General features: G+C 43.9%; 1 protein-coding gene across 1 annotated transcript in view; it reads left to right on the top strand.

Moving 5' to 3' along the window:
* The window catches only part of LOC139024107 (catenin delta-2-like), a gene marked incomplete at its 3' end in the record, with an annotated part of 231751 nt that extends 207400 nt beyond the window's left edge, over nucleotides 1–24351 (top strand). The window contains exon 3 of the mRNA XM_070438555.1: nucleotides 24236–24351. Within this exon, the coding sequence (XP_070294656.1) occupies nucleotides 24236–24351 (116 nt within the window). The remainder of the gene's footprint in view (nucleotides 1–24235) is intronic.
* Nucleotides 24352–25203: the final 852 nt, after the last annotated feature.

The following is a 25203-nucleotide window of genomic DNA, read 5'->3' as shown; positions in this document are numbered from 1 at the left end:
GGCATCCAGTGAAGAACAAACACCATTGTAAATACAAACCTATTATTTATTTCCATTTTCTAGTTACATAGGTTTTTGTTTATTCTTGTTTGTTTTTTTCATTTTTTTAGTGCTTGTTACAACACTGTATATAGACGTAATTATGACATTTGAAATGTCTTATTCTTCTGTGTAATGAGAGAGCGAGGAGAGAGCAGCGGAGAGAGCGAGAGAGGAGAGATAGAGAGAGAGAGCGAGAGAGAGAGAGAAGAGAGAGAGAGGAGAGAGAGAGAGAGAGAGAGAGAGAGAGAGAAAGACGGAGAGAGGAGAGAGAGAGAAGAGAGAGAGAGAGTGTGTGTGTGTTTTGGTCTTTCTTTAAAGAAACTTTTCATCTTAATTTAAAAAGTCACCACGCCCCCTTAAAAATAAAACACCAAAAATATCCTGTACTGCCATACATGTACCATACTCACCTTTCCCACTACGCACATGATGCCAAAACATCACCATAACCAAAAACCTTCACCATTCTACAACCGTAATATCCAAAAAATTTCCCCAGCTATACAGACAATCCAACACACGCATATCTCCTGAAACATCTCCACACTTTTTTTATCATTCTATCAAACTCAAACTCAGCCCTAAGGCGCACAGAGACCATCCCATTATTAAACATTTTCCAAACAAGCAGAGGCGTTTAGAAAGTCAGAAATACGATAAAATAAATCCTTACCTTTGAAGATCTTCCCCTGTTTGCAATCCAAAGGGTCCCAGCTACATCACAAATGGTTGTTCTGTCGATAAAGTCCTTCTTTATATCCCATCTCTTCTCTTTGTGTTCGATAAAGTCCTTCTTTATATCCCAAAAAAGTCAGTTTAGTTGGCACGCTTCATTCAATAATCCACTGGTTTCCCCTCGTTCAAAATGCAAACAAAATGAARCCCAAACGTTACCAATAAACTTCATCCAAACAAGACAAACAACGTTTCTAATCAATCCTCAGGTACCCTAATATGTAAATAAACAATACAATTTAAGACGGAGAATAGTATGTTCATTACCGGAGATAAATAACGAAGTGCGTGCCATCACGTCATAGCACTACAGCCAAAATGGGAGCCACTACAAATTGTAGCTCAATTTTCCAAAAACAAGCCTGAAACTCTTTCTAAAGATGACATCTAGTGGAAGCCCTAGGAACTGCAATCTGGGAGGTATTTATTTTTTATAGACAGCCATTATAATCAGTGGTGAGCTCAATTATTTTTTATTCTGGATGGATTCTCCTCAGGTTTTTGCCTGCCATATCAGTTCTGTTATACTCACAGACATTATTTTAATAGTTTTAGAAACTTTAGAGTGTTTTCTATCCAATACTACCATGGATATGCATATCCTAGCTTCTGGGCCTGAATAACAGGCAGTTTACTTTGGACACCTCAGTCATCCAAACTTCTGAATACTGCCCCCGAGCCCTAATAAGTAAAGGGTCTGTTTTCCCCCACCTATGACCCTTCGCCTCCTTGTTAGCCAAATAGCAAACTTCGCCTGAGCAAACAGAAAATTCAACTAAACACATTTGGCCTTCTCCTTATTCGAATACCTGTATTCCATTATAAACATCCCAACAGTAAAAACCACCCCCAACCTCTCACACAGACATTCCAACAGAGACATTAATGGCATTAACCTTGCGCACACAGAAAACACATGAATCACAGTTTATTTTATTACACAAAAACGACACCCCTGTCCGATTCCCGGTTTAACCCGTGCAAACCAGCTTTTAGTGGCCAGGGCTCGATGAAGAACCCTCCACTGGAGGTCCCCTGACCTCTTTGGTACTGGGACCCACCATACTCTCCGCCTCACATACCCCCTGCCACTGATGTGCCTTCACTCCTGTTAGGCTCCTAATGTTCCTAACCTTAACGCAGAGGTTGTAGAGGGCTTTACCTCCCACCCCTTCAAACTCCCCCAGGCTCGGAGTGTTGAAATCGACAAGTCCTCCAGACCCCCTTGCCAGTCTCCAGTTTCTGTCGTCACCTGCAGTGGCGGAAACATTGGTGGCCCCTCCCCCTTTACCTGCTCAAACACCCCCCCTTACCGGCTCAGGCAGTGCCTCCTGGACCTCCTCCAGGAATCTCTCCAGCAGCTTAAAGGACGTTATTCCTGTTTGTTGTGCCAGGACTTCAGGGTTTTCAACCCATCCTCTCCCAGAAGTCGCAGGTCACCCAGCCTTGGTAAACCCGCTGCCATTTTTTTATTTTATTTCACCTTTATTTCACCAGGTAGGCTAGTTGAGAACAAGTTCTCATTTACAACTGCGACCTGGCCAAGATAAAACATAGCAGTGTGAACAGACAACAACACAGAGTTACACATGGAGTAAGCAATAAACAAGTCAATAACACAGTAGGAAAAGAAAATGAGTCTATATACATTGTGTGCAAAAGGCATGAGGAGGTAGGCAATAAATAGGCCATAGGAGCGAATAATTACAATTTAGCAGATTAACACTGGAGTGATAAATCATCAGATGATCATGTGCAAGTAGAGATACTGGTGTGCAAAAGAGCAGAAAAGTWAATAAATAAAAACAGTAAGGGGATGAGGTAGGTAAATTGGGTGGGCTGTTTACAGATGGACTATGTACAGCTGCAGTGATCGGTTAGCTGCTCAGATAGCAGATGTTTAAAGTTGGTGAGGGAAATAAAAGTCTCCAACTTCAGCGATTTTTGCAATTCGTTCCAGTCACAGGCAGCAGAGAACTGGAAGGAAAGGCGGCCATCAGTTGCCTCTGCAGGGTGGCCGACTGAACCGATCTCAAAGGGATGGCTGGYTTGTGGAAAATAGGCTCCTCCCACACACACACAGCCCAGGCTCCACACCCCCTTCACGTGTGGGCCTTAGCAGCTCCCAGGCCCTCAGCACTGCAGAGTAAAAATCTGAGAGACCTGCTGTACTCAGCCTTTCCAGCTTCATGAGGAACAGCTGCCGGTCCAATCCTAATCCGCCAGCTCTTCTCTGCACTGCCTTTAGCTGGAAAGCAGCCATCCTGCTCTCCAGTTCCACCAGGCCCTGTCCTCCTTCGTGGACGGTCATGTACAACACTGCCGCCCTCAGCCAGTGATGGCCCGAACAGAAAAAGTCCAGCAGCTTGTGTTGCAGGTCTGCGAGCAGACCGGCGGGGTGGGGGGGTTGAGGACAGCCAGTTTATGCCACAGAGAAGATGCCACCAGGTTGTTGATTATCAGCACCCTCCCTCTATATGACACTTGGGACAGGAACCACCTCCACCTGGCCAGTCTTGACACCACTGCCTGTGACAGCCCCTCCCAGTTATTTCTGACCCACCTCTCCGAGCCCAGGTACACCCCCAACACTTTAAGCCCTTCACAACCCCACTGGAAACCCCCTGGAAGCAGAGGAGGAGCCCTATCCCCCCATGCCSCACATAAGAGCTTTGCTCTTTCCCCAGTTTACCTTAGCTGATGAAGCTCCCTCGTACACCTTCAGACTGGTCTCTAGTTCCTGCATATCTTGCCCATCCCTGACCATCACAGAAACATCATCTGCATATGCTGAGACTGCTATTCCTGTCACCACACCCATGCCTGTCCAGCACACTCCCTGCAGTCTCCTGCGTAGCAGTCCTAAAAAAGGCTCAATGGCTAGTGTGTATAGCTGCCCAGATAGAGGGCATCCTTGTCTAATGCCCCGTCTCACCCAGACTGGCCTACTGAGCCCTCCTCCCACCTTGACCATACATGACTTCCCAGCATACAACAGCTTCACACAGGTCAAAAAACTCTTCCCAAACACAGACATCACATTAAACAGATACTCAGGGTCCACTCTATCAAAAGCCTTCTCTTGATCTAAAGAGACCCGTCCAAAGTTCACATTAGAACCTCTCGACAAGTCCAACATGTCCCTGATTAAGAACAAGTTCTCTGTGATTGAGCGTCCCGGTACACAACATGTTTGGTCCTTATGTACTATCGAGTCCAGATGGGACTTCAGTCTGTTAGAGAGGACCTTGGCAAATATCTTGTAGTCCGTACAGAACAATGCCACAGACCTCCAGTTCTTAAGTTCACACAAGTCCCCTTTTTTGGGCAGGAGAGTCAGAGCCGCCCGACGGCAGCTCATCGGCAACTCTCCTACCCCGACGCATTCACGCAACACACAAAAGAAGTTCAGTCCAATTATTCCCCAGAATTCTTTTAAAAACTCCACTGGGAGTCCATCGACCCCCGGTGCACGACCGGGGGACATCTGGGTTATGGCCTCTGCCAGTTCATGGGACAACAGGGGAATGTCCATTTCATCCCTTTGTGCCAGAGAGAGCTTAGGGAGTTCTACGAACAAGACCTGAGCACACATAGGATCACACATTTCTGCCCTATACAAGTCAGTATATAACTTCACAGTCCGCTCCCGCATCTCCCCCACCACAGAGGTCACCCGCCCATCAGACAGCCGTAGACATTGCATACCCTTGGTTTCACCACTCTCTTTCCAAACCAAAGAAGAAAGAGCTGGGAGCATCCATCTCCTTGAGCATGGAGAACCTGGCTCTTACAAGTGCTCCCTTTGCTTTAACCTGGTAAAAACTACCCAGGTCCCTACGTAATTCAGCTAAATTGGCCTGGAGGCCTACATTGCCTTGCCCCACCATCTCTACCTCCATCTCACTAATACACCGCTCTAGTTCCGCCAATAATATTCTAGCCTCTGAGGATGAGAGAGCTGTATATACTGTTGACAGAAAAGCCGAATTTGGACTTTTCCCACGTCCCACCATTGACTCAGAGACTCATACTCCTCTTTCGCTGCCCCCACCTTTCCCAAAAGGTCCGCAAACCTGAGCAAAAAGTGGCATCTTGTAAGAGCTTTACATTAAACTTCCAATCGGATGCCTGCCGGGGCCCTGGTGAAATAGACAGCTGAGCCATGGTTATGTGGTGATCCGAAAACCCCACGGCGGAGATGTAGCACCCAACAGCTATTGCTCTGATTACGCTGAAGGTAAAAACTCCACGTGGAAATGGTAGCGCCCAGCAGCCTATTGCTCGATTCCTGACAAGTAAACCCCACTGGAGAATGGAGCGCCCAAGCCTATTGCTCTGATTCCTGGACATGTAAAACCCACTAGGGAGAATGGTAGCGCCCAGCAGGCCTATCATTGACATAAACAATGGTAGCGAGCCTATGTCGGATTCTGGGAATGTAAAACCCCACTGGAGAATGGTAGCACCCCACAGCCTATTGCTCTGATCCTGGACATGTAAAACCCACCAGGAGAATGGTACGCCCAACAGCCTATTGCTCTGAGTTCTGGACAGTGTAAACCCCACTTGGGAGAATTGGTAAGCGCCCAGCACTGCCTATTGCTCTGATTTCCTGGACATGTAAAACCCCACTGAGAATGTAGCAGCCCAGCAGCTATTGCTGCTGTATGTCCTGACATGTAAAACCCACGGAGAATGGTAAGCGCCAACAAAAGCCCTTTGCTCTGATTCCTGGACATGTAAACCCACTGGGAGAATGGTAGCGCCAGCAGCCTATTGCTTCTGATTCCTGGACATGTAAAACCCCACTGGGAGAAGGTAGCGCCCAGCAGCCTATTGCTCTGATTCCTGGACATGCGAAAACCCACTGGGAGAATGGTAGCGCCCAACAGCCCTTTGCTCTGACTTCCTGGACATGTAAAACTCACTGGAGAAATGGTAGCACCCAACAGCCTATTGTCTGATTCCTGGACATGTAAAACCCCCACTGGGAGAATGGTAGCGCACAGCCTCTTGCTCTATTCCTGGACATGTAAACCCCACTGCGGAGAATGGTAGCGCCCAACACCCTTGCTCTGATTCCTGGACATGTAAAAACCCCACTGAGAGAATGGTAGCCCAACAGCCCTTTGCTCTGATTCCTGGACATGTAAAACCCCACCAGGAGAATGGTAGCGCCCAACAGCCTATTGCTCTATTTCACTGGAATGTAAACACTCCACTGGGAGAATGGTAGCGCCCACAGCCCTTTGCTCGTGATTCCTGGACATGTAAAACCCCACTGGGAGAATGGAGGGGGGGGATAGCGCCCAACAGCCTTTGCTCTGATTCCTGGACATGTAAACCCCACAGGGAGAATGGTAGCGCCCAACAGCCTTTGCTCTGGATTCCTGGACATGAAAACTCCCACCGGGAGAATGGGTAGCGCCCAAACAAGCCTATTGCTCTGATTCCGTGGACAGTAAACCCCACTGGAGAATGGTAGCGCCCAACAGCCCTTTGCTCTGATTCCTGGACATGTAAAACCCCACTGGGAGAATGGTAGCGCCCAGCAGCCCTTTGCTCTGATTCCTGGACATGTAAAACCCCACCAGGAGAATGGTAGCGCCCAACAGCCCTTTGCTCTGATTCCTGGACATGTAAAACCGATCAAGTCGGGCTGCACTCACCCTAGTCACAAAAACCTTCACCCATGTATACTGTCTTGTGTTGAGATGTTTAGTTCTCCTAACATCCACCAGGTCAAACTGATTAATGATGTCCCTTAACACTCCCACTGACACTGAATGAGGCTCTTCCCCATTTCTGTCTTTCGTAAAATCCATTGTACAGTTCCAGTCCCCGTTGACCACCAGCGTCTCCTCAGGCGCTACCTGTGAGAGTTCCTGTCTAAGACACCCAAACAGAACCCCCCTCTCTCTCCCTGTGTTAGGCGTATACACATTTATAAAGACAAAAGCTATGTTGATAATTTCTGCTTTTACAACAAGCAGTCTACCCCTACACACCTCCTTTGAGGAGCACATTTTTACAGACAGACCCGGTACAAAAAGGACTGCCACCCCTGCACAAAAATTTGTCTCATGGCTCAACACACTTGCCCCTTTCCACCAGAGCACCCAATGGGGCCAGCAGCATACCACCCTGCATGCCACTGTTGGTTTGCTTCTGAAGCTAAGCAGGGTTGGTCCTGGTCAGTCCCTGGATGGGAGACCAGATGCTGCTGGAAGTGTTGTTGGAGGGCCAGTAGGAGGCACTCTTTCCTCAATGCCCCAGGGCAGTGATTGGGGACACTGCCCTGTGTAGGGTGCCGTCTTTCGGATGGGACGTTAAATGGGTGTCCTGACTCTCTGAGGTCATTAAAGATCCCATGGCACTTATTGTAAGAGTAGGGGAGGGGTGTTAACCCCGGTGACCTGGCTAAATTCCCAATCTGGCCCTCAAACAATCATGGTCACCTAATAATCCCCAGTTTACAATTGGCTCATTCATCCCCCTCCTCTCCCCTGTAACTATTCTCCAGGTTGTTGCTGTAAATGAGAATGTGTTCTCAGTCAACTTACCTGGTAAAATAACAGAAATATAAATCAACTTCATTCACCACATCACTATGTGTCTCCTGCAGAAACAACACCTGTACTTTTTTTTGTTTGACATATTTACCCAACACACTCCTCTTTCCCGCATCTCTGGCGTGATTTATATTGAGCGATCCTACCTGAAGAGTCTCCATAAGAAGTGGGAGAAAAGCCAGCAAAGAAAGAGACCAATAGCAAAGCTCAAAAAGCCTCAGTGAAAGAAAGAAACTATACATCTAAACAGTGTCTGAAGGTGGACACTTACGCACTGTTGTGACCCACTTCCTCAACCTAAACCGTTTCTTGGGTGAGAGGACACCATGCCCCTCATTTTTCATTGCATGTTGTACTGATCTTACAAACTTTCTCGGATCAGAAAAAAAAGCCTCAACATTAACTTTTTTCCCCTTGGTCTCATTCAGGAACCTTGTTAGTTCCATCAACATGTACCTTGACCCCTCTGCTTGACTGGCTGTCAGCTTTGGACCCATTGAAGAGGAGTCTGAAAAAAAAACTCCTCATCATCCTCTTCCTCAGACTCAGTTTCCTCCTCATCTCCCATCCTGACTTCCTGCCCTTCCTCTATGGTCAGGGCCTCCCCCCAGCACCAGGCAAAGGTTCCATGGTGCCTTTGACCACACCAGCCTCTCCCCTCCCACCTCCTTTCTTCTCCCCCTTTTTCCTTTTCCGCTTGACACCTTCCTCCTCCCCCCTGGTCTCTTACACTTCCCCACTATACTCACCTCATCCACTAGCATAACCTGACTCGACCCAGCCTCCACTACACCACCATCCATAGCATGACTAGGCCCAGCCTCAGCTACCCCACCATCCATAGCATGACTAGGCCCAGCCTCAGCTACCCCACCATCCATAGCATGACTAGACCCAGCCTCCGCTATACCTTTATCCATTTTTTTTCACCTTTATTTAACCAGGTAGGCTAGTTGAGAACAAGTTCTTATTTGCAACTGCGATCTGGCCAAGATATAGCAAAGCAGTTCGACACATACAACAACACAGAGTTACAAATGGAATAAACAAACATACAATCAATAATACAGTAGAAACATCTATATACAGCATGTGCAAATGAGGTAGGGTAAGACAGGTAAGGCAATAAATAGGCCATGGTGGTGAAGTAATTACAATATAGCAATTAAACACTGGAATGTTAGGGTGTGCAGAAGATGAATGTGCAAGTAGAGATACTGCAAAGGAGCAAGATAAATAAATAAATACAGTATGGGGATGAGGTAGATTGGATGGGCTATTTACAGAGATGAGCTATGTACAGGTGCAGTGATCTGTGAGCTGCTCTGACAGCTGGTGCTTAAAGCTAGTGAGGAAGGTAACAGTCTCCAGCTTCAGAGATCTTTGCAGTTCGTTCCAGTCATTGGCAACAGAGAACTGGAAGGACAGGCGGCCAAAGGAAGAATTGGCTTTGGGGGTGACCAGTGAGATATACCTGCTGGAGCGCGTGCTACGGGTGGGTGCTGCTATGGTGACCAGTGAGCTGAGATAATGCGGGGCTTTACCTAGCAGAGACTTGTAGATGACCTGGAGCCAGTGGGTTTGGCGACGAGTATGAAGCGAGGGCCAGCCAACGAGAGCATACGGGTCGCAGTGGCAGGTAGTATATGGGTCTTTGGCGACAAAACGGATGGCACTGTGATAGACTGCCTCCAATTTGTTGAGTAGAGTGTTGGAGGCTATTTTGTAATTGACATCGCCTTAGCATGACTAGACCCAGCCTCAGCTACACCACCATCCATAACATGACTAGACCCAGCCTCAGCTACACCACCATCTCTAGCCTGACTAGACCCAGCCTCAGCTTACCCCACCATCCATAGCATGACTAGACCCAGCCTCATCTACACCAACATCCATAGCTGACTAGACCCAGCCTCAGCTACCCCACCATCTCTAGCCTGACTACGCCCAGCCTCATCTACACCATCATCCCTGGCATGACTAGGCCCAGCCTCTGCGTCTCATTGCCCCCTGCATGTTGACCTCGATTTCCCCCACTGGCGCTTGTACCCTCACCTTGTCTACAACCTTTATGTGGGCACGCAAAGCTCTTATGCCCCAAATCCCTACACTCAAAACACCYTAGACTATATGTGCTGGCAATCCCTGCGCAGACCCCCTCCCCATGCCTCACTTTAAAATGCACATTTAGCTGTTGCTCATTGTTATTCAGAAACATGAACACTTGCCTCCGGAACGAAACAACGTTCTTAACGACATCTGCCTGAAAGCCTGCTGACAGTACACGAAACCCGCTAGCAAACTACCCAAAACCACTCAGCTCTTTCCTGATTTGATCATCCGTAATAAACGGAGGCAAATTTGCAACTACTACCCTTGTCGAAGGGGTAGAAAGAGGCGAAATTGGTACCAACACACCCCTTACAAATATTCCACTAGCAATTAGCCTACCAACCAAATTTGCTCTTTTCATGAACACAACCACAGCTTTGTTCATTCTGGAAGCAGAATGTATAAATTCAGCTCCTACCTGTTCACCGACTGTGAGCAGAACCTCCTCCACCTTAACTCCATTCTCAGGAACACACCTGAATCCATGCCATATCGGCAGCGTCTGCTCCGCGCTAGGCTGAGAAGCCATCGCGCACACCACACCTTCCAAACCCCAGGAAACTAACTCTGTCCTCTTCCACCCTAACTTTGAAAAAACCTGTGGATACTGCTAAAACAAATAGTGCATTAAACCTCCACCATAGACAATAAAATGTAAAGAAAAGACCAAGGACAGAATGAAGAAAGTTAGTTAGGACAGAGCCCTCCAGACCAAACACTCAAACTCCAAAAACTCCCAGCATGCACTGCGAGCGAGAGCGAGAGAGAGAGAGAGGTCTAATAGAACACAGCCTCAGGCCCGTCCCTCGTCTCTCTCTCTCTCTCTCTCTCTCTCTCTCTCTCTCTCTCTCTCTCTCTCTCTCTCTCTCTCTCTCTCTCTCTTTCTCGTCAGAGTGCATGCTGGGAGTGAGTCGGGAAGCAGGAGCGATTGTGAGAGTGACTGAACATTTTTTCACTCTATTGTGTTTTAGTATTTTCAATGTGTGTATATATATATATATACACTACCGGTCAAACATTTTAGAACACCTTCTCATTCAAGGGTATTTCACTGTCGTCAAGGCAAAGGGTGGCTATTTGAAGAATGTCAAATATAAAAGAATTTGTTTAACACTTTTTGGTTACTACATCAATCAAACAAATGTATTTATAAAGCCCTTCTTACATCAGCTGATGTCACAAAGTGCTGTACGGAAACTCAGCCTAAAACCCCAAACAGCAAGCAATGCAGGTGTAGAAGCAGGTGTACATGATTCCATATGTGTTATTTCATAATTTAATTCATAATAATTCATAATCTGCAATGTAGAAAATAGTAAAAATAAAGGAAAACCCTTGAATAACTAGGTGTTCTAAAACTTTTGACCGGTAGTGTGTGTATGGTGTTCGGGGGAAGAATGTAGCTAAGCAGTGGGCACTATCATTGGGTATGATAGCATAACATCAGCCTCAAGGATGAATAGTGCTGTAGTAATATTCTTAGATTCCATTGAAAAGTTGAATACGATAGTTGAGAGTGGTGTTGTGGGGGAAACACAGATGTCGGTATTTCCTCTTATGAATCCAGCAAATAACGTTTTTCTAATGTGCCACCATTTGTTAAAGATGAAGTGTTGGAGCGAGAGTTATCTCGTCATGGTCAACTTGTTTGTACAATTAAAAAGGTGATTTTTGCATGCAAATCTCTTTTGCACAAACATGTCGTGTCTCAGGAGACAAGATCACATGATGTTAAAGAAGGATACTGACAAACTGAAGTCCTTTGGCTGCGGGAGAGAGGGAAATTTGGTGCATTATTGTCCCGAGAACGACCGCTCAGAGCCCGGTAGCAGCTCTAGCACTGGTGCAGCTAATGCACCTCCACGAAGGGATGAACATGCTAAGGGTTCTTGGGAAGGGAGAAGGTGGGCAGATGTGGTTGGAAAAGTAGGAAAGGAGAGCGGTGTGGCTATGGGGGCAATTGTGGTAGATCAGAGCAAAGAAGGAGGGGAAACAGCTGGTGAGACTTTGACTGTGGTCGCTGAGTTGGTGCTGGAAATTGAAATTGGAGTTCAAGAGGAGTTTGAAACAATGGAAAATGAAGCAGTTGTTTTCAAAGTACCGAGAAGTAAGAGGAAGAATTTAAGGGGTGGTGAAGGTTCTAATTCTAAGAGGAAGTAGAGATTGATAAATCAGTTGAGGATAAACAGGAAGTAGAGATTGATAAATCAGTTGAGGATAAACAGGAAGTAGAGATTGATAAATCAGTTAGGGACAAACATGTTGTAGAGATGGTGGAGTTTCCCTCTGTGGAGGATAGAGAGAGTGAGTCATCTGACGCATCTCAACAAAAAAGCGAGGATAAATGTGGTGGAAGGGAGGTATGGGATTGAGAAGGTATGGGATTAGAGGTAATGGGATTGAGAAGTTATGTCAATTTCTGAAATTAACAAAAGGGAGGAATTATAATGTAATACATTTTTTTCCTGAAAGTGAATTTTTAATTGAATCAGTAAAGTTCTGATGTCAAAAATAACAGAGGAGGTTTGACAAGCCCTGATGTAAAATAACAGGGAGGTTTGACAAGCCCTGATGTAAAATAACAGGGATGTTTGACAAGCCCTGATGTAAAATAACAGGGGAGGTTTGACAAGCCCTGATGTAAAATAACAGAGGAGGTTTGACAAGCCCTGATGTAAAATAACAGGGGATGTTTGACAAGCCCTGATGTAAAATAACAGGGGAGGTTTGACAAGCCCTGATTTAAAATAACAGGGAGGTTTGACAAGCCCTGATGTAAAATAACAGGGGAGGTTTGACAAGCCCTGATGTAAAATAACAGGGAGGTTTGACAAGCTCTGATGTAAAATAAACAGGGAGGTTTGACAAGCCCTGATGTAAAATAACAGGGAGGTTTGACAAGCCCTGATGTAAAATAACAGGGGAGGTTTGACAAGCCCGATGTAAAATAACAGGGAGGTTGACAAGCCCTAATTTAAAAAACAGGGAGGTTTGACAAGCCCTGTTGTTAAAATAACAGGGGAGGTTTGACAAGCCCTGATGTAAAATAACAGGGGAGGTTTGACAAGCCCTGATGTAAAATAACAGGGAGGTTTGACAAGCCCTGATGTAAATAAACGGGAGGTTTGACAAGCCCTGATTTAAAATAACAGGGAGGTTGACAAGCCCTGATGTAAAATAACAGGGGAGTTTGACAAGCCCTGATGTAAAATAACAGGGGAGGTTGACAAGCCCTGATGTAAAATAACAGGGGAGGTTTGACAAGCCCTGATGTAGAAAAACAGGGAGGTCTGACAAGCCCTGATGTAAAATAACAGGGGAGGTCTGACAAGCCCTGATGTAAAATAACAGGGGAGGTCTGACAAGCCCTGATGTAAAATAACAGGGGAGGTCTGAAAGCCCTGATGTAAAAAACAGGGAGGTTTGACAAGCCCTGATGTAAAATAACAGGGGAGTCTGAAGCCCTGATGTAAAATAACAGGGAGGTTGACAAGCCCTGATGTAAAATAACAGGGGAGGTTTGACAAGCCCTGATGTAAAATAACAGGGGAGGTCTGACAAGCCTTAACTCTATAAAGAGATGTGTTATGTGTTTCTTACTCAGTATATTTTTCAGGCATGAGCAGTGTTAAGATGTGTTCTTTAAACGTAAATGGGGCGAGAGACGTTTAAAAAAAGAGCAGTAGTGTATGGGGGGGCATGGTGTGTAGTCATAAAAACTCAAAAAGTGGGGGGGTGGCCATCCTGTTTTCCAAAGGGTTTTGCTTTTGGGTTGAAGAGGTGGTTGAGGGAAGTTATTAAAAGTTAGAGCGAGGTGCGAAAACATGACTATGTTTTTAATAAATGTATAGGCCCCAGTAGTGGCAGTTGAGATGGTATGCTTTTTAGAGACATTATCAAATACTATTGAGAAATGTAATACTGAGGATTATTTATTTCTTGCTGGGGATTTTAACTGCACTGTCAGTGATTTAGATAGAAATCACAAGAACATCACATAGCCTCAAGGACTTTCAAAACACCTTATTTAACATGAACTATGTGATGTTTGGCAGAGTCAAAATGGAGCACGAGAGTAGTACACATGGTCTAATGTGAGAGAGTACACCATCTCTCTGACCAGGTTAGATAGGTTTTATTGTAACACTGTGTTGATGTTTGGAGCCAACATGGAGGTACGAGACAGAACACATGGTCTAATGTGAGAGAGACACCATCTCTCTGACCAGGTTAGATAGGTTTTATTGTACACTGTTGATGTTTGGAGCCAACATGGAGGTACGAGACAGAACACATGGTCTAACGTGAGAGAGAACACCATCTCTCTGACCAGGTTAGACAGGTTTCATTGTTTTGAGCATCAATCTCAGGTCTGTAAATCCAGTGTGATGAAACCCCAGTGGGATGTTCTGATCATTGTTTCATAATAAAGATGGTGTACATTAACAGTGTAAAACCCAAAAGTGCATACTGGCATTTTAATATAACTTTATTGAGTGATGCTCACTCCAGGAAAGGTTTTAGTTTTCTCCGGGAGAGGTGGGGGTCTCAAACGGACAGTTTTGTATCTCTTCAACAGTGGTGGGATATAGGGAACATCCAGATTCAACAATTCTGTAATCAATACACAACTAATGTCACCAGAGACATCACCAGATCAGTGTATGCCTTAGAGTCTGAAATAGTGGAACTCCTGACGTTGGTTGAGACCACAGGAGATCGAGGACATACTCAGGCACTCAAGAGAAAAAACTGCGTTGGCAGACTTGCTGGGTATCAGAGCACATGGGTCTTTGGTGAGAAGTACGTTTCAGGGAATCTCTGAAATGGATGCCTCATCCAAATTTTTCTTCGGATTAGAGAAAAAGAATGGACAAAGAAGAATTATTTATTGCCTCAAATCAGCTGTTGGACAGGAGCTCACTAGCCCTAGTGGAATTAGAAAGAGGGCAGTAGAGTTCTATGCTGAGCTCTACAATGTGAGTATAAAGAGGATAAAACAGTTGCACAGCAAGTGGCGACCTATCATTCAGGGCAGGTGTATTTTGAGACCCACATTTTTAGCAAAAAATAATAATAAAAATGAAATACTGTATATATATTTTTTATATATAAATATATAAATATATTTTTGGGGGTGCTTGCCTGTTTTGCATGTTATTTAGGCATTAATACGTGTCACATATCAGTTTGCAAACAATGTAAAAAATAAATACACTATTGTTTGTGGTCACTTAGAAATGTCCTTGTTTTTTGAAGAAAAGCATATTTTACGTCCATTAAAATATCATCAAATTGATCAGAAATACAGTGTAGACATTGTTAATGTTGTAAATGACTATTGTAGCTGGAAACTGCTGATTTCTTTATGTAATATCTACATAGGCATACATTATCAGCAACCATCACTCCTGTGTTCCAATGGCACGTTATGTTAGCTAATCCAAGTTGATCATTTTAAAATACTAATTGATCATTAGAAAACCATTTTAAAACTTCTTCAGGATTGTTGGGTCCCCTGCGGGATGGTTGAGCTAATGTAGGCTAATGCGATTAGCATGAGGTTGTAAGTAACAAGAACATTTCCCAGGACATAGACATATCTGATATTGGCAGAAAGCTTAAATTATTGTTAATTTAACTGCACTGTTCAATTTACAGTAGCTATTACAGTGAAAGAATACCATGCTAGTGTTTGAGAAAAGCGCACAGTTTTGAACATAAAAAACTATTAATAAACAAATTAGGCACATTTGGGCAGTCTTGATACAACATTCTGTACAGAAATGCAATGGTTCGTTGGATCAGACTAAAACTTTGCCCATAGACTGCTGCCACCTAGTGGCCATTATCTAAATTTCATCTGGTCTGGAATAATACATTTTGGCCTTTCTCTTGCATTTCAAAGATGATAGTACAAAACAAAACAAAACGGTAGTTTTTTTCTGTGTATTATCTTTTACCAGATCTAATGTGTTATATTCTCCTACATTCCTTTCACATTTCCACAGACTTCAAAGTTTTTTCTTTCAAATGGTACCAAGAAATGTAATATCCTTGCTTCAGGGCCTGAGCTACAGGCAGTTAGATTTGGGTATGTCATTTTAGGAGAACATTTAAAAAAAGGGTCCGATCCTTAAGAGGTGTGTAAAGTGTGTAGATGTATTAGGCAGGGGTGTTCTTTGTCAGGAATGTTATATGCCACCGCTATTTATCCACTACTAAATAGCATTAGAAGTCGCATTGGAGGTGTGTACCTTTCAGAGGATATTCCTCCTATTTGTCTCTCAGCCTATGCTGATGATGTAGTTATTTTTGTGAAAAATCAAGCAGAGGTGGATAGTTTGAGTCTCATAGTTGGTCAGTTTAGGGGAATATCCTCTGCAAAGGTAAATTGGGGAAAAGTTGTGCTTTACAGATTGGGAAATGGTCTGGAGGCATCATGGCTGTGCCGGGGGGGGGGGGCTGGAATGGTGTAAGGGAGGTTTTAAGTATCTTGGAGTGTACCTAGTGGATAAGGGTTCAATGGAAAATTGGAATGGGGTGGTTGAAATGGTGGAAGGGAGGATGAGGAGATGGCATTGGTTATCTCGTATGTCATACTATTATTGTTAACTTCTTATGGCTGGGGGCAGTATTGAGTAGCTTGGATAAATAAGGTGCCCAGAGGTGCCCAGAGTAAACTGCCTGCTCCTCAGTCCCAGTTGCTAATATATGCATATTATTAGTATATTTGGATAGAAAACACTCTGAAGTTTATAAAACTGTTTGAATGATGTCTGTGAGTATAACAMAACTCATAGTGCAGGCAAAAACCTGAGAAACAAATCCAACCAGGAAGTGGGAAATCTGAGGTTGGTCGATTTTCAACTCAGCCCCTATTGAAGATAGGGGTCATGTTGCACTTGAGGCTTCTACTGTAAAGGGTGGCTGAATGAGAGGGGATTGAGTCAGAGGTCTGGCAGAGTGCCAGGAGCTGGTCACGCGCATTCACATGAGAGGTACCTCCCATTCCATTTGCTTTTTCTGAAGACAAAGGAATTCTCCGGTTGGAACATTATTGAAGATMTATGTTAAAAACATCCTAAAGATTGATTCTATACATCGTTTGACATGTTTCTACGGACTGTAACGGAACTTTTTGAAATTTCGTCTGCTTTGTGAGTTTTGATTTGTTTACCAAACCCGCTAACAAAAGTAGCTATTTGGACATAAATGATGGACATTATCGAACAAATCAAACATTTTATTTTGGAACTGGTGTTCCTGGGAGTGCATTCTGATGAAGATCATCAAAGGTAAGTGAATATTTATAATGTTATTTCTGACTTCTGTTGACTGCACAATATGGCGGATATCTTTTTGTCTTGATTGGGCTCTGAGCGCCGACCTRAGATTATTGCATGGTTTGTTTTTTCCGTAAAGCTTTTTTGAAATCTGACACAGCGGTTGCATGAAGGAGAKGTGGATCTAAAATGCCATGTATAACACTTGATCTTTGATCAACGTTTATTATGAGTATTTCTGGAAATTGATGTTGCAATCACCGGATGTTTTTGGAACTACTGAACATAATGCGCCAATGTATACTGATATTTTTTTATATAAATAAATAATATATATGAACTTTACCGAACAAAACATACATGTATTGTGAAACATGAAATCCTATGAGTGTCATCTGATGAAGATCATCAAAGGTTAGTGATTCATTTTATCTCTATTTCTGCTTTTTGTGACTCATGTCTTTGGCTGGAAAAATGGCTGTGTTTTTCTGTGATTTGGCGGTGACCTAKCATAATCATTTGTGGTGCTTTCGCTGTAAAGCCTTTTTAAAATCGGACACTGTGGTGGGATTAACAACAAGATTACCTTTAAAATGGTATAAAATACTTGTATGTTTGAGGAATTGTAATTATGAGATTTCTGTTGTTTGAATTTGGCACCCTGCACTTCCACTGGTTGTTGTCATATCGCTCCCGTTAACGGGATCGCAGCCATAAGAAGTTTTAACAATGTGGTTGCCTCTGCACTGTGGCATCGGTTGTCATATTTAGAGCCACCATCTGGCCTTCTGGCTAAAATGCAGGCGATTATTGTAGATTTATTTTGGGATGAATATCATCGGGTTCCACAAAGTGTTTTTTTCATTTGTCAAAAGAGGAGGGGGGACAAGGTCTTGTACAGTGGCTTGCGAAAGTTTTCACCGCCCTTGGCATTTTTCCATTTTGTTGCCTTACAACCTGGAATTAAAATACACAGGTCTTGTTTTACAGAAYGTAGGGGGATTAGGTTTAAAGAGGGCTTTATTTTTTGTTGATAGTAGCCGGGTTTCTAGGGAGGGAGTACCTCCGTTTTACAGAGGCCTTCTTAGGGTTTGGAGCATAATGAAGGTGTCCAGACGCACTCTAGCGGAGTCAGTGCAATGGAGGAACCTCTGGTGTATGGAGCAAGACTGGATTGTACAACTGCATCAGTTCCATTTTACTTAAGATTCTGGTGAAGGGCAAAATGATCACCCTAAAACAGTTCGTGGCCATGGCTGGGCCCACCTTAATGGATGGAGGACGGGGGGGACGAACATCTGGGGGTGAGGTTGGAAAGGACTGTCGGACAACTGCTGGGAAGCTGCAGGAAGGCTCTGTCAGTAGAAGAGTGGATTATGCTTAATAATCACAAGATGAAGGTAGAAGATGAAAACTTCCCATTTCCAAGACTGGGGATTGCACCCAATATCCCAGATTCAGAAAGAAATGCGTTATTACTGGATTTGAGAGGGTTGGAAGAGGTGAGTTTGGATGAGGGAAATGGGAAAGACGTATGTAGGGTGTGTGTCAAGGTTTAGAATAAAGATACATTGAAGAATAGAAAAGACACTCKTTGGAAGGTTAAATTGGGTATTGGTGACAAGGTAAAGCCAGCATGGAGAGCACTGTACAAGCCACCATTACACAAGGGCACTGATGACATGCATTTTTTTATTATATATTTTTATTTAACCTTTATTTAACTAGGCAAGTCACTTAAGAACATATTCTTATTTACAATGACAGCCTACCCCGGCCAAACCCYGACGATGCTGGGCCAATTGTGTGCCACCCTATGGGACTCCCAATCACGGCCGGATATGATACAGCCTGGATTCAAACCAGGTACTGTAGTGACTCTTCTTGCACTGAGATGCAGTGCCTTAGATTACTGCGCCACTCYGGAGTCCCATGGAGGGTTTTGCATGGCATCATTGCAGTTTATGCTTTTGTATCTGTTATTAACTCAGATGTTGGAGATGGATGTCATTTTAGTAACATAAGACAAAAATGTTTCACTGTTTTATGGAGTGTGAGAGGTTAAAGCCTCTCTTTGAAGTACTGGAGTCTTTGTTTACASCTGTAGGGGAGATTTTCAATAACACTGTTTTATTTTGGGGTTTCAATATAGTAAGCAACAGAAAATAAAATGTCAACTGTTCAAGGTTATTTTGGGACAAGCTAAGATGTCCATTGTTCTGAGTAGGAAACATAAGATAGACGCGGGGTATGGGCAGGATGTAAGATGTGTTTTWWAAGGCAGAATAAAAGTGGATATCTCCCATTGTTTGAGGAGAAGTGGGCTTACGAAGAAGCGGTTTGTTTTGTATAGGAGGGGAAACTATCTTTTGTTGATGAAATTAGTTTGTATGCTTTCTTATTTCATTTAATAKATTTTTATTTAGGAATGACACATTTGTTGTTTAATTTCTGAAAAGGCGCAGTGTGCCAATATTTGTGTTAAGAATTAAGTATYAAATAAAGGTTTTATAAACAAACAAAAAAACTCACTCTCATTATCTCGCTCTCTCGCTCTCGCTCCATCTCTCTCTCTCTTTATCTTTCTCTCTCTCTATCTCTCGTCTATCTCTCATTATCTCTCTCTCACACTCTCTTGCTCTCAATATTTCTCTCTCTCACTCACTTTCTCGCTCCATCTCTCTCTCTCTCTCTCTCTCTCTCACTCTCATTATCTCTCTCCCCCGCCTTTCTTTCTCTCTCTCTTCCAGGCGCCTGTAATGACTTAACCAATAAATTATTAAGGCCAAATATCAGAGTGTTGCTGTGTTTGTGTGTTGAATATTTATAATACAAATTAAACAAGTCATTTGCCAGATGGTTGCAGTCATAAGTCTCAGCCTTACTGTTGTTAATATCTGGGGACAGTTTCTGTTTCGTGTGAGTGTGTGTTCCTATTTATTCGTAAATAGACATGTTCTATGAGTTGGTCAGTACAGCAGAGACCACTCAATACAAAACGAACAGTGTTAGATGAAAAATGCTCTCCCCGCTGCCTTATACTACTGACTGTCTCCCCGACCTACATGGCAGACAAAATATCTTTATTTAACATAGCAAATGTGCTGTGTGTGTGTTGGTCAGTTGAAGGGGGAGAGAGAGAGATAGACCTAAGAGTTCTCTAACCGTCTCCTTGCCTTACAGGCCCCAGTCGCTCTCATGAGAGCCATTGGGTCTCTGGCAGTCATCAGCTTGTTTGTCTGAGAGAGGAGGAGAGGAAGGGCCAGCACTTTCACTAGAGGAGCAGTCACTATTCTCAAGGGGAGGAACTACACTACACACTCAGACCCACAATACAAACAGCTTCTACGAAGAAGTCCTCATGTCATTTCTATGACGATTGCTCTTCATTCTCCAGTAAAGGACATGAACGTAACATGACACAGAGCCGCAAAGTGTCTCTACGTATACTCTGTGATACACACACACACACACACGCACGCACGCACGCACGCACGCAACCGCACGCACGCAACCGCACGCACGGCACGACGCACACACACACACACACACACACACACACACACACACACACACACACACACACACACACACACACAGACAGAGAGGCACACACAGTATTCATAGCATCTCTCTAGGGGAGGGTTGGTATCTTCTCATCTGACTGTCAGCAACACAGAGAGAGAATGAAAGATGGGAGGAACAGGAAAGGAGTGAAGAGAAGAGTGCAGAATGAGGAGAGAAGAAGAGTGGAAACATTTACATTACATTTAAGTCATTTAGCAGACGCTCTTATCCAGAGCGACTTACAAATTGGAAACCTATTTAACTAGACAAGAGAAGAAGAGCAGCGGAGAAGTGGAGGAGAGGACCTGATTGACAGTGTTTGGTATGCCCGAGAGAGATAGGGTAACCTTTTCATACGTACCCTCATTCCCTCTCTCTCTCTCTCTTTCTCCCTCTCCCTCTCCCTATCTCTCTCTATCTTTCTCGCTCTCTCTGTCTCTCTTGCTCTCTCTCGCTCGCTCTTTCTRGCTCTCTCTCGCTCTTTCTCGCTCTCTTTCCCTCTCTATCTCTCTCTCTCTCGCTCTCTTTCCCTCTTTCCCTCTCTCTCTCTCTCTCTCTCTCTGATAAATAAAACTTTAAAGGACAACGGCACTTCTCTTTTTAATGGCCTGACACTCTCTCTGTCCCAAAACCGTCTGTTATTAGCTGCAGATTGGCCACTTTACTCTGACCTAATACCAGGGGGACTCTGTCCTGAATGGGGAGATAGGACTCCTCTTCTATCTCTGTTACCACCCACAGTGACACCAGCTTTAGGTTTATAAACTGTTGACAACTTTGTCTTCATCTCAAACACACTTGACTGTCATTTCACCCCAAATGCACTTACCATTTCCAACCACTCCTGTTGCTGCGAACAAAGTTGAGCTGATGAACGATGCCCAGAGGGGTTTCTGGGGGATTCTACTGTTGCTATAGCGACCTTTGTGGCTGGCTGCACTGCTGTTCTCTTCTATTCAGCTCTCGTAGACACACACACTTGCGTGCGTTCACATACACTCACATAGTGTGTTGGAATCCAATCCTGTTCACTTTCGTGTGTACACATACACTCACATAGTGTGTTGGAATCCAATCCTGGTCACTTTCGTGTGTGCGCGCACACACAAACTCTCACACGAATGTTAATGTGGGGCAATGCATTGCAAAGCAGACCAATCAAAAGGCATGCCTCTTCCGGAGTATGGTGGATGTAATTATGATCGAGGGACTTTCTGTTGGGGTTTTGGAGTGGTTTTTTCGAGGCAAGAAATAGGTGGATCTTGAGATTTGATGAAGATCTTTGGGGAACAAAGCAGGTGCTTTTAGTCTGACAGTTTCCCAGACTGACGTTTCTCTGACTCAGATGGTAGTCGATTCATTGTAAAGACTTTTGATAGGGGTTTATTTCTGGTCTGTTTCCATTTTGAGATTTTTTCCTCTTCTGATTTGGTTTTGGTGTGATCTTTCTCTCGCTCGATGAGAGGAAAGGAAAGGAGAGAAGCAGAGGAAGAGGAAGAAAAGGAATGAGAGAAGCGGAGAGGAAGGAAAGGAGAAGGAGAGAAGCAGAGGAGAGGAAAGGGATGGTGAAAGAGAGGGTAGACAGGAAAGCGAGGAGGGAATTGGAGAGAGGAGATGAGGGGGAGAGGAGGAGAGGGCTTTGAGCTGGGGTGTACTGGGCTGATGTGTTGGGTGGGGGAAAAGAAGGGATTTGGGGTGGGGGTGGGATTTCAGATTGTGTCAGGGGATCAACTCATTCAGCACCTCAAATGGCTTTCAAAAATCAATCTTACACACACACATACACACACACATACACACACACACATACACACCGAGGTGCACGCACACACACATACACACACACACATACACACACACACATACACACACACACTTTACACACAGAGGTGCACGCACACACACATACACATACACACACACACATACACACACACACTTTACACACAGAGGTGCACGCACACACACATACACACACACACATACACACACACACATACACACAGAGGTGCACGCACACACACACTTCAACACACATACACACACACACTGCACACACGGACTCCCACACACACACACACACACACACACACACACACACAAACCCATTCATAGGTGTAGAGATCAGTGCACTATCGATCTGCTTCTGCCTGGCCGTGATTAAACCAAACACACACAGGTTTCCAGTGTGAACCTCATCAGATGTAGTTCTAGCTGATGGCGTTGGAGATATGGAGGACTGCCAATACAACACTGTATTACAGACTATTGTAAAATAGACACAAATTGCTTATTGGAAATTTGTGACAGGCACATGAAAAAGTTTTTTTTTTGTGTGCAGTTCATGATTCTGTATAGAGTGAATGTCAATCACAGATAAAGAGAGTAGGTTACTTAAGATAGAAATTATAGGAAGGAGGTTGGTCGGGGAGGATGTGTGTCACGCCCTGACCTTAGAGCTTTTTATGTCTCTATTTTGGGTTTGGTCAGGGTGTGATTTGGGTGGGCATTCTATGTTCTATTTTCTATGTTTTTATATTTCTTTGTTTTGGCCGGGTATGGTTCTCAATCAGGGACAGCTGTCTATCGTTGTCTCTGATTGGGAACCATATTTAGGTAGCCCTTTTCCCTCCTTTCTGTGTGGGTAGTTGTCTTTGTTTGTGGCACTGTAGCCCTTAAGCTTCACGGTCGTTTTTGTATTGTTTATTGTTTTTGTTGGCGTCATTCTTAATAAAATTAATATGTACCCTCCCCACGCTGCACCTTGTTCCGCTTCTTCCAGCATCGGCCGTGACAATGTGAAAGTCTAGCAACCCAAAGGTTGTGTGTAAAAATCTCATCACGGACAACTTTAGCATTTTAGCTAATAGCAACTTTGTAACTACTTACTACTTTTTAGCTACTTTGCAACTACTTAACATGTTAGCTAATAGCCCTAACCATAACTATTTAACTACTTAGCTAGCATGTTGCCTAACCTCAACCCTTAACCCCTAAACCTAACCTTTACCCCCTAACCTTAACCCCTAGCCTAGCTAACATTAGCCACCTAGCTAGCCTAGCTAACGTTAGCCTCAACAAATTGTAATTTGTGTAATGTACACAAATGCATTGTGATTAAAAACATGTAATACACAAGAAAAAGTTGACTTTTTCATGTGCTGGTCGTGAATTTCGAATAAGTAATTTGTGTCTATTTTACAATAAGCTGTTAATGTTAATGTTAGCCATTAAGTCACTTAAAGACCTTATGCATCAGCTGTTGCAATCCACACGTACACACACCAGCCAGATCGCTCAAGATTGGACGTCTGTCCATGTCCTAAGGACGCTGGGAAATGCCTTTCAAATCGAACACTGGGGGCAACAGTGAGCGCTTCTACCATCAAGGAGGCAAATGGGTGTAATCACATGACTCTGGATCCAAAGGTTGCACGTTAAATAAAGGTTCCATTAAATTAAATTAAATAAAAGTTCAATCACAGTTGTTTTTTACTTTTTTGTTTTTAACCCTATCCAAAACCTTAACCATTCATAATGAGCGTCTTAACTTAATGTTTTAACCCTATCCAAAACCTTAACCATTCAGAATGAGTGTCTAAGCATAATGTTTTTAGCCCTATCAAAAACATTAACCCTTAACTAAAAAAAACGTTGAAATTTGACGTTTGCACCAACTACGGAATTTGACGTCTTGAGAAACGTGGATAAACGTCAACGAATCTGAAGTAAAATTGGTAAAAACATGAGACCTTGTTGCACACACATGCATACACACACGTAATTCTTCCCTTGAAGATTTTCACAGTAGAAAAACAGTTACATTGTTGAGACTTACCTGCAAGCTGTGTGTCCGTGTAGTGATGCATGCTGGATCTGTGTGTTAATTTGTGTCTATCTATCTTTCTCTGAAAGGAACTGCAGTTTGAGAGGCTGACCCGTGAGCTGGAGGCAGAGAGACAGATTGTAGCCACCCAGCTGGAGAGATGCAAGCTGGGCTCTGAGACCGGTGGAAGTATGAGCAGCATCAGGTAACACACCTGTGTGTGTGCGCGCGTGTGTGTGCACGTGTGTGTGTGTTGTGTGTGTAGAATGGCCATCTAGCTCCCAGGGTGGAACTCTCTTTATAGGCATTCTCTCAGGGGGACACATTAATATGTGACACCCTCTGAGACTATCTGCACACCTTGAAATGAACTGAGAGGACACTTTTATATGTGACACCCTCTGAGACTATCTGCACACCTTGAAATGAACTGAAAGGACACTTTTATATGTGACACCCTCTAACACTATCTGCACACCTTGAATTGAACTGAGAGGACACTTTTATATGTGACACCCGCTAACACTATCTGCACACCTTGAAATGAACTGAGAGGACACATTCATCTGTGACACCCTCTGAGACTATCTGCACACATTGAATTGAACTGAGAGGACACTTTTATATGTGACACCATCTGACTCTTTCTGCACACCTTGAAATGAACTGAGAGGACACATTAATCTGTGACANTTGAATTGAACTGAGAGGACACTTTTATATGTGACACCATCTGACTCTTTCTGCACACCTTGAAATGAACTGAGAGGACACATTAATCTGTGACACCCTCTGAGACTATCTGCACACCTTGAATTGAACTGAGAGGACACTTTTATATGTGACACACCCTCTGACTCTTTCTGCACACCTTGAAATGAACTGAAAGGACACATTAATCTGTGACACCCTCTGAGACTATCTGCACACCTTGAATTGAACTGAGAGGACACTTTTATATGTGACACACCCTCTAACACTATCTGCACACCTTGAATTGAACTGAGAGGAGAACAATTGTTGGTCTCTAGTCCTATTGTGTGTGTGTGTGTGTGTG

Source organism: Salvelinus sp. IW2-2015, unplaced genomic scaffold (assembly GCF_002910315.2).
Source record: "Salvelinus sp. IW2-2015 unplaced genomic scaffold, ASM291031v2 Un_scaffold1015, whole genome shotgun sequence".
Classification (NCBI taxonomy): domain Eukaryota; kingdom Metazoa; phylum Chordata; class Actinopteri; order Salmoniformes; family Salmonidae; genus Salvelinus; species Salvelinus sp. IW2-2015.
This window is presented reverse-complemented; position numbering and strand designations above follow the sequence as displayed.